Source organism: Mobula birostris, chromosome 31 (assembly GCF_030028105.1).
Source record: "Mobula birostris isolate sMobBir1 chromosome 31, sMobBir1.hap1, whole genome shotgun sequence".
In the NCBI taxonomy this organism is placed as follows: domain Eukaryota; kingdom Metazoa; phylum Chordata; class Chondrichthyes; order Myliobatiformes; family Myliobatidae; genus Mobula; species Mobula birostris.
The window spans coordinates 36,429,909-36,442,311 of NC_092400.1; the positions used below are offsets into that span (position 1 = coordinate 36,429,909).

Sequence of the window (12,403 nt, forward strand, 5' to 3'; positions counted from 1 at the left end):
ACTACTAAAGTATCAAGAATATTGAAAGAGTACAGAGAAAATTTACAAGGATGTTACCAGGACTTGAGGACCTGTGTTATAGGGAAAGGTTGAATATGCTATAGGACTTTATTCCCTGGAATGTGGGAGAACAAGGGGAGATTTGATAGATACAAACAAAATTATGAGGGATAGAGATAGGGTAAACGCAAGACTTTTTCCACTGAGGCTAAGACTAGAACTAGAGGTCATAGGTTAATGGTGAAACGTGGAATGTTTAAGGGGAACACGAGGAACAACTTCTTCACTCAGAGGGTGATGAGAGTGTGGAACGAGCTGCCAGTGGAAGTGGTGGATGCGGGTTCAAATGAAATATCTACATGAAATTTGGATAGGTACATGGAGGGAGGAGTATAACGAGCAATGGTCTAGGTACAGGTTGACACACTAAGCAGAGTCATAAAGTGGCACAGACTAGAATAGGCTGTTGTCTTCTATGACTCTATACACCAAGCTAGAAAGATTGACTTAAACAGAAACCAGACATATTGTCTTGGAGGTGAGCACACAAGGGCAAGTATGTATAAATATAGCTCACTATTTATTTATCTCACTTAGCTAAGGTGGAGATTCTTTTTACATCTGTACAAAATGCTGATTTTTAAAACGTATTATAAAATAAAATGGAACATAATGTCTCTGACAGTCAAAAATTTGAACAGACCAAAACAAAATTGGTTTTCAAAACACTTTGGAAAATAAAATCAGACATTTACTTGAATATACAAATGCAGATGTAGAAGTGAAGTATATTTGTATACAGAAAACTTGGTGCAATGCTGTGAACAGATTAATACAGTACTGGATTGGAAAAATAACTCAATTTATTAAAAAAACATTTGTGGTATAAAAGTAGATAGGGAATAAAGCATGCTGTATTGTCAGACACCATCAAGCACTCTGAGAAGATTATCGTGCATTTGTAGGAGCTCTCCAATGCAGTAACGCAGAAACAGTAAATGTTGTAACTCAAGGTGAGTATTAGCACTAGGGTCCATCTTTCTACTGTCCATGCTAGTTGTTTCACAGTCTTAAATAAAAGCTTTAGATTCCTGTGCTGTGACCGAAGACTGCCCAAATCTACATCACCGAATGGGAGTTTCTGAATGAACTTGCCCATTGAATTTGACTGTCAGTTTTTAAAACCACTAATCTTCTCAGCCAAAATAAATCAAGTTATACTTTGAGGAAGTCATCGGCAGATGATGCTCGAGAACCCTCTACCAACCACCGTGCTCTGGGCTGCTCAACGTGAGCTGTTAATCAAATACTTGAATCTAAGCAAAGACTTTCGTGCCATTTAATTGGTCCACCAAGGTGTGGCTGAGACTTAGGTAAAGGAAAACAAGCAGATTAATTCTGGGCAACATACACAACATACTGGAGGAACTCAGCAAGCCAAACCAGTATAGTTGACGTTTCGAGCCGAAACCCTTCAAGCAAGATTAATTCTGAAAAGCATTTAAAGCTGCTTTTCTGTTTTATCTTGCATCATCATTGGAAGACTTTTCTCTTTCAATGGACGGCAGGGAAGCAAAGGAGAGACTGCAGTAGAATGTTAACTGATTGCTCTGTGTAGTTTTACAATAAAAAAAAGTGAACACTGATGCAGTGTTTTGAACATCCACCAACACTGAGAACATTCCCTGAGCAGTATTCACTATCACCATCAGCTCCTGGTCATAGTAAATTAAAGATCTGCCATTTGAGACAGTAATGAATGGGAGGTGGGGGAGGAGATACATCTCTACTAAAGGAGATGCAAGGCGCTCCTTCCCTCCACTGGCCTGCAGGTCACCCTGGGAAAGGTGCGGCACCTGCTTAGCCTTCTGATCAGGGTCCTGAGGCATCAGGTGGTAGATGGTGCATATCACAGGTCCTGGTTACATCTCCCTGGCATCAGTGGTCACAGTCTCTGAAGAGTATTGATAATGGCTGGGGGTCACCCATCCTGTAAAGACACTGCCCAGAAGGCGGCACTGGCAAACCACTTCTGTGGAAACATTTGCCAAAAACAATCATGGTCATGGAGAGCATGATTGCCCACATCATACAACATGGCACACTGCGTTGACGGCGAATGAACAACACTGATCCCTAACTTCTTTACATCCTTTGATAATGGGGTAGAAAAACAAATTCATTTTTGGTGTCAGCAAGATTAGTGTCTGCAGGCTGTAACTTGCTTCTAAAATTCAGTTCTACAAAAGTTCAAACTTTTGGATGCCAACTTCTACGTGCATGTATATCTATCTAGTTCATTCAGTTCATGTGATTGAGGACAAATATTTTTACCTTAATTTTTTTTTAACTCAAATTATTCCTGAAACTAGCTTATTGAAATAAAATAAGTCTTCCATTTTCCAAATAGATTCTTGGTTATGTACACTCCAACTTTCCTGGTGAACTTGGTGAGTAGATCTTTGCCTGGAAATGAGCTCCCCTCAGCTGACCAGCACACACCAGACACAGTGAACAGTCCCCACCCTGGCTCACCTGGCATCAATTCTCAGGCCTGTTCCACAAATCTAACAAACAGGTGACACCTGAATTAAAGTTGCTGATTAGCCCAGAGGCAGGTTCCATCTTGTTGACTGTAGTAATTTGTGGTGGCATTTGACCAACATTTACTCCTGCGAGAAAACTAACCGATTCTGCAAACATAAGGATCTTTTTCCCTGAGAACTGGTGGGCCAACCAAGTTCCAGGAGTAACTATACTCAATGCACGCATGCTCCTGCTTCAAATAGTTGCAATTCTCCCTCAAAGGTAATTGCAAATGTAATAAGCTAGATGCTGTGTGAGCGCAGATCACGGGTTCTAGGCATTGAAATGGTACCAATGTTACTGATTAACTGCAAGTTGAAACAACGTTTGCCTTTGGTCAGGCTGAAAGTGTCTCATTCTATCCTTCATCTTCCTGGTGATGCAAGCAATGAGTGATTCTTCAGTACTGGGTATCATTTTCATTAGCACATTGGAAACAAGACAGTGCCGATTAATTGGAAACATGAGACAGTACAGGTGGGTAACCAGACTAATGCCCTGAGCTTATCGCATGCCCATTTCTCTGGCACTCTGGGCTGTTGAATGAAAATGTGCCTAAAGGACAAACATAATTGGTACTCAGGTAGGTTCAGCAGACTAACTGAGTGCACTAGACTTATATCAGAGTGTGTGATGGTCTGAATCTAATCCATTACCAGCCAGCAAGTTCAGACCATCCCTAAATCATCTCCACTTTATATACTACATGCTTTTGGGAAAATGGAATTAACTCAGTGTGATTTATCACCTTAATTTACAGTCTCATTCAGGAACTAGAGAATCACATCACTTGCAACATGCAACTCAAAGTGCAGCTTGCCACGGGTGAGAATCACTAACCTGATTGCATCGCATTGAGATTTCCCCCTCCCTCCACAATTAAAGTGAACACATTAAGAAATTTCCACTGTGATTTAAAACCCAGCACTAGATCTGTGAAACATGGTTTAATTGTGTTAATATATTATTTACTAGTTAATAAATGTTAGCCTAGAGGTAATATAATAAAATGTGGCTTCAGAATGAACATACAAGCTCCCACAGATGGGTCCTCTTCTTTTGGGATTAGCTACTGTTGACTCAAATGTTTTAAGTGTTTCTTTCAGTGATTTATTAAAATAAGTTGCTGTGGAAGGTTGCCCTTTCCCATCACAGAAGCAAGCATTCTAACACTGCGGTCCAGCGTGATATCCACCAGACTATCTCGTGATATCTCAGCCCTAAGTACTGGCAAGGTGGGGTTTGGAGAAAGGGTTATTTTTAATGTCAGTAGGGAATGTACAAGAATATAGAAAATACTTAGTCAAAGTCTGGAGCTACAAGGACAATTTAAACCACCACACAGTTCTGGCGACCAATTCTCTGACACGCATGAATTTTGTCATTTAGTTCAACACAGGTATGACAAACATTGGAAATCAGAACACAGTTCTTGGTTTTCTGAGTACTGATGTATGACTAAGTATTTGTAATGGGAACACATAATCTAAAAAGGTCCACTGAACACTCCCATAGAATGGGATTAAATCCCTGTCTTCATGCTAAGATTGTGCACCTGACATTACAGGCCCGCCCTTCTATCTTCAAATATAAAGTATTCCCAATAAATCTCTTCTGCGAACACGGCTTCAAAATGGAAAGCCACGATTCAAGCTTCCAATTATTTGCACAGCAAAAACATAATATACAATGGAGTAAAAGACAGGAGACAAATCGTAGGAAGAGGATTCCACATTACAAATCTACTGGGCTGCATTTTAGAGATTAAAGAGAGGCGTTGTGGGGCATTAGGAGCGATGGACTGGACATCGTGTAGCTCTCCAAAAGTAATGGATTGTAGCACTCTGGGGCAGCAAGAAAATCCAAACTACAGTAATATCTCTCTGGCTGGTAAATCAAAAAGACGGTGTAAATAAATAATTACGTTTACTCAGTGAGGAATACAAGTACAGCATGGTCGATATGAAAGAAAAGGTTTTTTTGCTCAGCAATATGTTACAGCAATTAATCATGTAAAACGACTGCAATGACCATGAGAAAATGCTGGAGTACACAGCAGGATGGCAGTATTTGAAATAGAAAGAACAGGTATGAAGCATGATGTTCAATGAGAACACCATTCTGTCTCTCAGGTGTGTATTCACCCAATTTTCAACCCCTCCCCCCCATCTCTAAGTTTATTCTCAGCAGCATGCGGGGGGAAGGGGGTGGCAGGGTTCAAAGAGCTACATATGGAGAAAGTGCAGCATATCTGTTAACATTGAAAATAAATGTGTACACACATTATTTTTAAAAGTAACATCCTGTACAACATTTAAACACGCAGTACCTTGCTTCTTCAGTGAATAGGGTAAATTTTAAGGCTAGAATTTAGCAGTGCAGCCAAGTTCCCACTTTTGATTTGCAATTCTCCAGACTTCACGTACTGCATCTCATGAAATCATCCTCTGGCTAAGTTTTACCAAATGGCTTTCACCCATTTTCCACTGTTAAACTCTGCAAGAGCTCCATTCGGCGACAATGTTTTTCTGTTCTCTCTTTCTCCGAGGAAGGAAGGGATGAAGGATTGGATCTGGGCAGCCTTTCAGCCGGATGATTTACTCCTCACTGATGGAGGTGTGACCGGTCATCTGGACGCTTGATGTGAATCCTCCGAACTCGTTCAATCCTCTCCCGCTCCTCCTCCTCTTCGATGTGGTGAGAGCGGCCGGCAGCTCCGCCCGTCGCCTCGAGCAGAGCGTTGTCTGGCCCGCGCCCATCCTGAGTCTCATACAGCAAAATATTTAGAGTCTCTTCATAGATTCGGGCTTCAGGGAACTCAACCTGCAGGAGTGACAAGCCATCAATGCTGTACACCAATCCAACACATTTCATTTGAGTAGTGGAAATATGAAAGAGTTGGCACAATTCACACCTTATTTCACAACATACTGTTAAAACTAGACACAGGAGACCAGAAAGCCTCAACACCAGGATATTGAGCCCATAAAAAAAGTGGGTGCACATTTATAGTGTTTTTCATAATATCTTGCACTGTTTATACCCAAACCTTTTTTTGAAATGTATTCAAGATTGTTTATTCTCATTCTTCAGTACACCAGTGTAAAGAAGAACAAAATGATTTTCCTCTGGATCCCATGCAGCATAAAACAACAGCATTAAGCATAAAAGACAATAAATATAAAAGCAATTCTATAAAACACAATGTACAAATAACAGTAAGTGGCAGTGCATGGGGGAGGGATGAGGGGCTGTGGGACAGGAGTGCCTGATGCAGTCATTATAATTGTAGATGATACCCATCCATGCATAGCAAGCTCCCACAAACAGCAGAGATCATTTAGATTGCCTGGCAATTTTATTGGGACAGGGAATGGACACCAGGATATCTCCTCCGTTTTTCTTCAACTGGTACCCACCCTGGGCTTATGTGGGTCTTAGTTTAATGCCTCTTGGATAACAAGCTGTCTAAAAGTAGAGGGAATAAAACAGCATGCAGTCTGCTTGAAATGGATTGCTGATACATGTGGACTTCCTTCAGAAATCCAGGCCATCTCCAAGATGGAAGTCTGTCTTTTCCTTTGAGTTAACCCAATGGGCAGGCCATGAAATTCCTGTTTGAATCACTTTAAACACCTTTGCCTCAGTTCACCTGAAGGAAATGCTTCAAGGTTTGCATACAATCAAAAATCCAATCTTTCAATAAACATGCCACCTTCCACTGGTCATCGCTACCTGGATCTTACATTTCACTGATTAATCTGACAGTTTTCAACATCAAACAGGATTTTATGATGAAACAGTATTACAATACTTTGATCACAAAACACACATCACTAGCTAGTGTTAGAAACAAAAACTCCCAATAAAACTTTGTAATACAAAACATTAATATTAGTTTCTACTTCTCAGCGCAGTACTGACACCCACCCCCCCCCCACCCTAATCTCAGGGACTGAAGAGTACATAGCTTCTTCACCATTAGTTCAACTGTGTGGCTAGTAAGTTAAAGGAAGACTTATCCTGAGATCACGATGACACCATGCTATTACATGAACTCCTTGGAGCAAGCAGCCACAAGTTCCCGGGTGTCAACATTTCAGAAGATCATGGTTAGGCAAAAGAAGGCATACCTGTGGTTATACTTCATTAGGAGATTACTTGTCACCAAAGTATTCTAGCAAATCTTTACAAATGTGGGTGGAGAGCTTTCTGTCTGGCTGTATCATCCACTTCTCATTACTAACACCGAGGTAATGGTACAGGAGGCTGAAGATGCACACTTAACATTTTAGGAACTGCCTCTTCATCTCCATCACATATTTCTGAATGGTCCATGAACACTACCTCACTATTTTGCCGTTATTTTAAATATTCTTATTGTAAGATGTGGTAATGCCTCCACAAAACAAATTTCTTGACAAATGTCAGCCATAAATCAGATTCTAATTCAGCCATAATTCAGTGAGTAGAACCTGTCCAAACTAAAAGACTGTGGGGTTCAAGACCTATTGCAGACTTAAAACAAGATGCTAAGTCACTACACTTGGAATGTTGTTCTAAGAGGTAGGATATTTGATTTATTGGATACATGCAAAAGATTCCATGGGGCAACTTCTGACATCGTTGAGTGTGAGCCCGAAGACACACACCAACAGGAACAGCTTCCTCCCTTCTGCCATCAGATTTCTGAATGGACAATTAACCCATTCCCACTACCTCATTACTACTTTTTTCCTTTTTTCACACTACTTAATTAAAAGATATTTTTACTGTAATTTACAGTTTTTATAATGCATCGCAAAGTACTGTGGCTGCAAAACAACAACTTTACAACATATGCTGGTGATATTAAACCTGATTCTGAGGAGAAGGCAAGTGATGTCTGGTGCTTTGGCCGATGTGAATCCCTCAACCACGAGATAATTTGTTTGCCAAGTATCAGATGTGTTAAAAATTGTTGAGGATAGATCTTTCTGTTGTTTCTTTCTCATTGGAACACTGACTACACTACACGTTCACTTCACAGCGAAGTACTTTGTGCCCAGAGATGAACGATGCCATACCACTGGGAGAACATCTCCTTTTCATCTCATGATAATTTCATTACCATTCACTACAGTAAACAGCAATTGCCTTGGCAACAGTGAACGGCTCATTAAAGCACTGACACATTCAAAAACACTGAAAAATCTTATTTCAAGGCAAAACTAAACCATAAATTTGACTTAAAATTAAAAGGCAAGGTCAGCCAGTAACCGAGGAGAGCACAAGTCCACTGAGTTAGTTCACAGGAAGAGCCTATCAGTAAATTAAAAGTAGGTTCGAACTGAAACCCACCTTGGTCTGTTTCTTTTCTGTGGCGTACACAATGGAAGTGCAGCACACCTCAGCAATCTTTCGACCTTGTCCATAGAAGGACCAGCAGCAGATTTCATCGCCGAGGACGTCCTTAATGAAAAGCACTCTGCCATTGAAGCGCAGAGACAACTTGTCGAATAACTCTATGTTCTTCAGCATGTTATCATCAGAATTGCTGAAAACACAATAAGTTGTATTTAGTTTGGTATCACTTGGTCAGAACCTCAAATTTAATTTCTGACTGACAGAATCATCAACAGAGAGTGAATGGTGATGGGTAACAAATTTCCCAATGTGTAATAGAACAATGGGATTTCAATCATGGTGAAGCATTTGAAATGTTCAAAGATGTAATAGGTGCCTTATTAAAAATAAGCTCACTTTTTCCTCCTTGCAGACAAAAGTTTTAAGTCCTTAAACTTTAGAATTCTGATTCTCTCTCCTTCATTGAACAGTTTCCAGACATACATCTCTGATTGAGCTTCTGATTATCTGTTTCAACACCTTCTTATGTAACTTGGGTGTCAAATCCTGCTCGATGGCACTCCTGTGAAGCGCCTTGGAATGCTGTACTACATACAAGGTGCTGTGAGATACAAGTGTTAAGCTGGGGATCGTCTGGTGCTGGGGTAAAAGAATAGCATTTCCACTGATTATGAGAGCAGCACAATGGCTGTGTTCTGAGAATAGTTATCCAGAGATCTGGACTAATAATCTAAAGACAGTTAAATATTATCATGGGAACTGGAAATCACATCAACCTAAAATAAGAGCTAAAAAAATGAAATGTTTGAGACACTAAGCTGGGCACCACATCTGTTTTAAGTTGCAAGTCGCCCAATCTGTGATATTGGCTCAGATTTCCTCTCCCTTGGCACAGGCTGACTTGCTGCGCATGTCCTTCAACCTTGCAACTCACACCGTTTCACATTCCTTTGCTGGTACTCTCACTTTCTAAGTACAGGTTGAGCACCACTTGTTCAGAGTGCTTGGGGCTGGAATGGTTTCAAATTTTGGAATGTTTGGAATTTTTGAAAGTTGCTTGGATTTTAGCATCTACAGATTTTCTCATCTTTGAGCAACCAACCCATGACTGCCCACTTCATCTGTGGCCTAGTGATGGAAACCCACTCCATCAGTCTCTGGGAAGTGAAACTGTTGGCCACTTCCAGTGTACACCAATCATTAGAAACATAGAAAATAGGTGCAGGAGTAGGCCATTCGGCCCTTCGAGCCTGCACCGCCATTTATTATGATCATGGCTGATCATCCAACTCAGAACCCCGCCCCAGCCTTCCCTCCATACCCCCTGATCCCCACAGCCACAAGGGCCATATCTAACTCCCTCTTAAATATAGCCAATGAACTGGCCTCAAATGTTTCCTGTGGCAGAGAATTCCACAGATTCACCACTCTCTGTGTGAAGAAGTTTTTCCTAATCTCGGTCCTAAAAGGCTTCCCCTTTATCCTCAAACTGTGACCCCTCGTTCTGGACTTCCCAACATCGGGAACAATCTTCCTGCATCTAGCCTGTCCAATCTCTTTAGGATTTTATACGTTTCAATCAGATCCCCCCTCAATCTTCTAAATTCCAACGAGTACAAGCCCAGTTCATCCAGTCTTTCTTCATATGAAAGTCCTGCCATCCCAGGAATCAATCTGGTGAACCTTCTTTGTACTCCCTCTATGGCAAGGATGTCTTTCCTCAGATTAGGGGACCAAAACTGCACACAATACCCCAGGTGTGGTCTCACCAAGGCCTTGTACAACTGCAGTAGTACCTCCCTGCTCCTGTACTCGAATCCTCTCGCTATAAATGCCAGCATACCATTCGCCTTTTTCACTGCCTGCTGTACCTGCATGCCCACTTTCAATGACTGGTGTATAATGACACCCAGGTCTCATTTCACCTCCCCTTTTCCTAATCGGCCACCATTCAGATAATAATCTGTTTTCCTGTTCTTGTCACCAAAGTGGATAACCTCACATTTATCCACATTAAATTGCATCTGCCATGAATTTGCCCACCCACCTAACCTATCCAAGTCACCCTGCATCCTCTTAGCATCCTCCTCACAGCTAACACTGCTGCCCAGCTTCGTGTCATCCGCAAACTTGGAGATGCTGCATTTAATTCCCTCATCCAAGTCATTAATATATATTGTAAACAACTGGGGTCCCAGCACTGAGCCTTGCGGTACTCCACTAGTCACTGCCTGCCATTGTGAAAAGGTCCCGTTTATTCCCACTCTTTGCTTCCTGTCTGCTAACCAATTCTCCATCCACATCAATACCTTACCCCCAACACCGTGTGCTTTAAGTTTGCACACTAATCTCCTGTGTGGGACCTTGTCAAAAGCCTTTTGAAAATCCAAATATACCACATCCACTGGTTCTCCCCTATCCACTCTACTGCAGAAAGTGTCCAAGAGTACATGTGGCACTTAACTATGACCCACACTTACCTAGTGTAAGAGTATTTGTTGTTGCTTCTGTTATACAACAGTTTCACTGCGGGCTGTAAAGAGAAAAGAAAATCAGGCTGAACACGTGAAAAACAAACTAGACAATTAATAAGATCTGCTACACGGTCTAAGCAGCACATCACAGCCTGTCAATCCAGCTATCCACAATCTGCTGGTAACTGCCTGCAGGACTGAGAAGCCCTGGCTGCGAACGATCACTTTATCAACTCTGAAACATGCTCTGTCGCAGGAACAACATTTTTATTGACATGCTGTGCAGTTGGATTCCCCATGAGGGACTAACCCTCAGATGTTGCACCATCACTCTTGGTGCAGTAACCCTAACCCCACTGGCATATGCTTCTGTGTAGAAGAGTGTACAGGGGAAGACAAGTACCTTTATTTTTTGTTTGCTATATTTAAATTATGATTTCAACTGATTATTTGCTTTTTGGCATTTTGGTTTACCATTGTCACATGTACCAAGATACAATGTAGAGATTGTCTTGCATTCTGTTCACACAGATCAGATCATTATACAACACCGAGATCGAATAGAAAAGTGTAGCTAAGGCGTAAAAACTACAAAAAAAATGCAGGGTCAAAACACAATAGTCTGAGGACAAGAATCCATCTTCTCATACAAGAATCTGCTAAGAGTGGGGTAGAAGCTGTACGAGTCTGGTGGCACATTATTTCAGGGATAAAATCTGACCTCAAGTCTTGTGGTGCATGCTTTCAGGGGTAGAAGCTATCTTCTCGTCTGGTGGTATGTGTTTTCTGCCCAATGAGGGAAGAAGAGAGAATGATCAGCATGGGTAGGGTCTATGATTATGCTGACAGTTTTAGTGAAGCAGTGAGAAATATAGACAGAGTGTATAGTAGATATAGACAAGAGTGTAGAGTACATATAGACAGAGGCTGGGGTTCCTGTGATGTGCTGAGCTGAGCTCCCAACTTCCTGTCTGGGGAATGAAGTGCAGGAAACTGTCTTCGCGTAGAAGAATGAGGGGAGATTTGATAGTGGTATATAAAATTATGATGGGTATAGATAGAGTGAATGCAAGCAGGCTTTTTCCACTGAGGCAAGGGGAGAAAAAAACTAGAGGACATGGGTTAAGGGTGAGGGGGGAAAAGTTTAAAGGGAATATTAGGGGGGCTTCTTCACCCAGAGAGTGGTGATGAGCTGCCAGATGAGGTGGTAAATGCAGGTTCTTTTTTAACATTTACTAATAAATTGGACAGATACATGGATGGGAGGTGTATGGTGGGATATGGTCCGTGTGCAGGTCAGTGGGACTAGGCAGAAAATAGTTCAGCACAGCCAAGAAGGGCCAAAAGGCCTGTTTCTGTGCTGTAGTTTTTCTATGGTTTTCTAAATGATGCCATACTGAAAAGGCACCAGCATTTACACCTTCCTTTCAGGGCGCGTTCCAAATGCTCTAACCTTATTAGATGTCGCTATCAATCGTTGTTCCTCCTTGTTAGATGTGATGACAGGAACTTTACAGAAAGGTTCATAAGTTTCTTTCTGCTGCAAGACAAAGAACGTTTCAAATCTGAAAACATTTTCAAACATTAACACAGAGCGCAGCTCAGTTCAGAGACCATCATTTTTAAGAACTGTTATAAAGACAGGTAGAATAAAAATGATGAAAAATTGAGCCCATCACACAGGTCCAGAGTCTGGCACTCTCCGAGTGAACAGAGAAATGTACAAACCCTTTGGCCCATGTTGTGCCGACCTTTTAACCTGTTCCTCCCCACTAGCCATCCATCATCTTTCCTTCCATCCACGTGCCTAAGAATCTCTTAAATGTCCCTAATGCATCTGGCTCTATCACCACCCCTGCCAGCACATTCCATGCACCTATCACTGTGAAAAAGCCTACCGCGGACATCCTCCCACACCTTTCTCCAATTACCTTCAAATTATGGCCCCCCTTGTATTAGCCATTTCTGCCCTGGGTTAAAGGTCTCTGGCTGTCCAC

At 41.6% G+C, this 12,403-nt stretch overlaps 1 protein-coding gene across 3 annotated transcripts in view; it reads right to left on the reverse strand.

Annotated features, from left to right (window-relative positions):
• Nucleotides 1–729: 729 nt before the first annotated feature.
• The window catches only part of kctd10 (potassium channel tetramerization domain containing 10), a 46,418-nt gene continuing 34,744 nt past the window's right edge, over nt 730–12,403 (reverse strand). For all 3 annotated transcript variants that reach the window (XM_072247590.1, XM_072247589.1, XM_072247591.1), the window contains 4 exons: nt 11,860–11,946; nt 10,413–10,465; nt 7,927–8,122; nt 730–5,409 (listed from right to left, as the gene is read on the reverse strand). In XM_072247590.1, the coding sequence (XP_072103691.1) occupies nt 5,191–5,409; nt 7,927–8,122; nt 10,413–10,465; nt 11,860–11,946 (555 nt within the window). In that variant the 3' untranslated portion in view covers nt 730–5,190. The remainder of the gene's footprint in view (nt 5,410–7,926; nt 8,123–10,412; nt 10,466–11,859; nt 11,947–12,403) is intronic.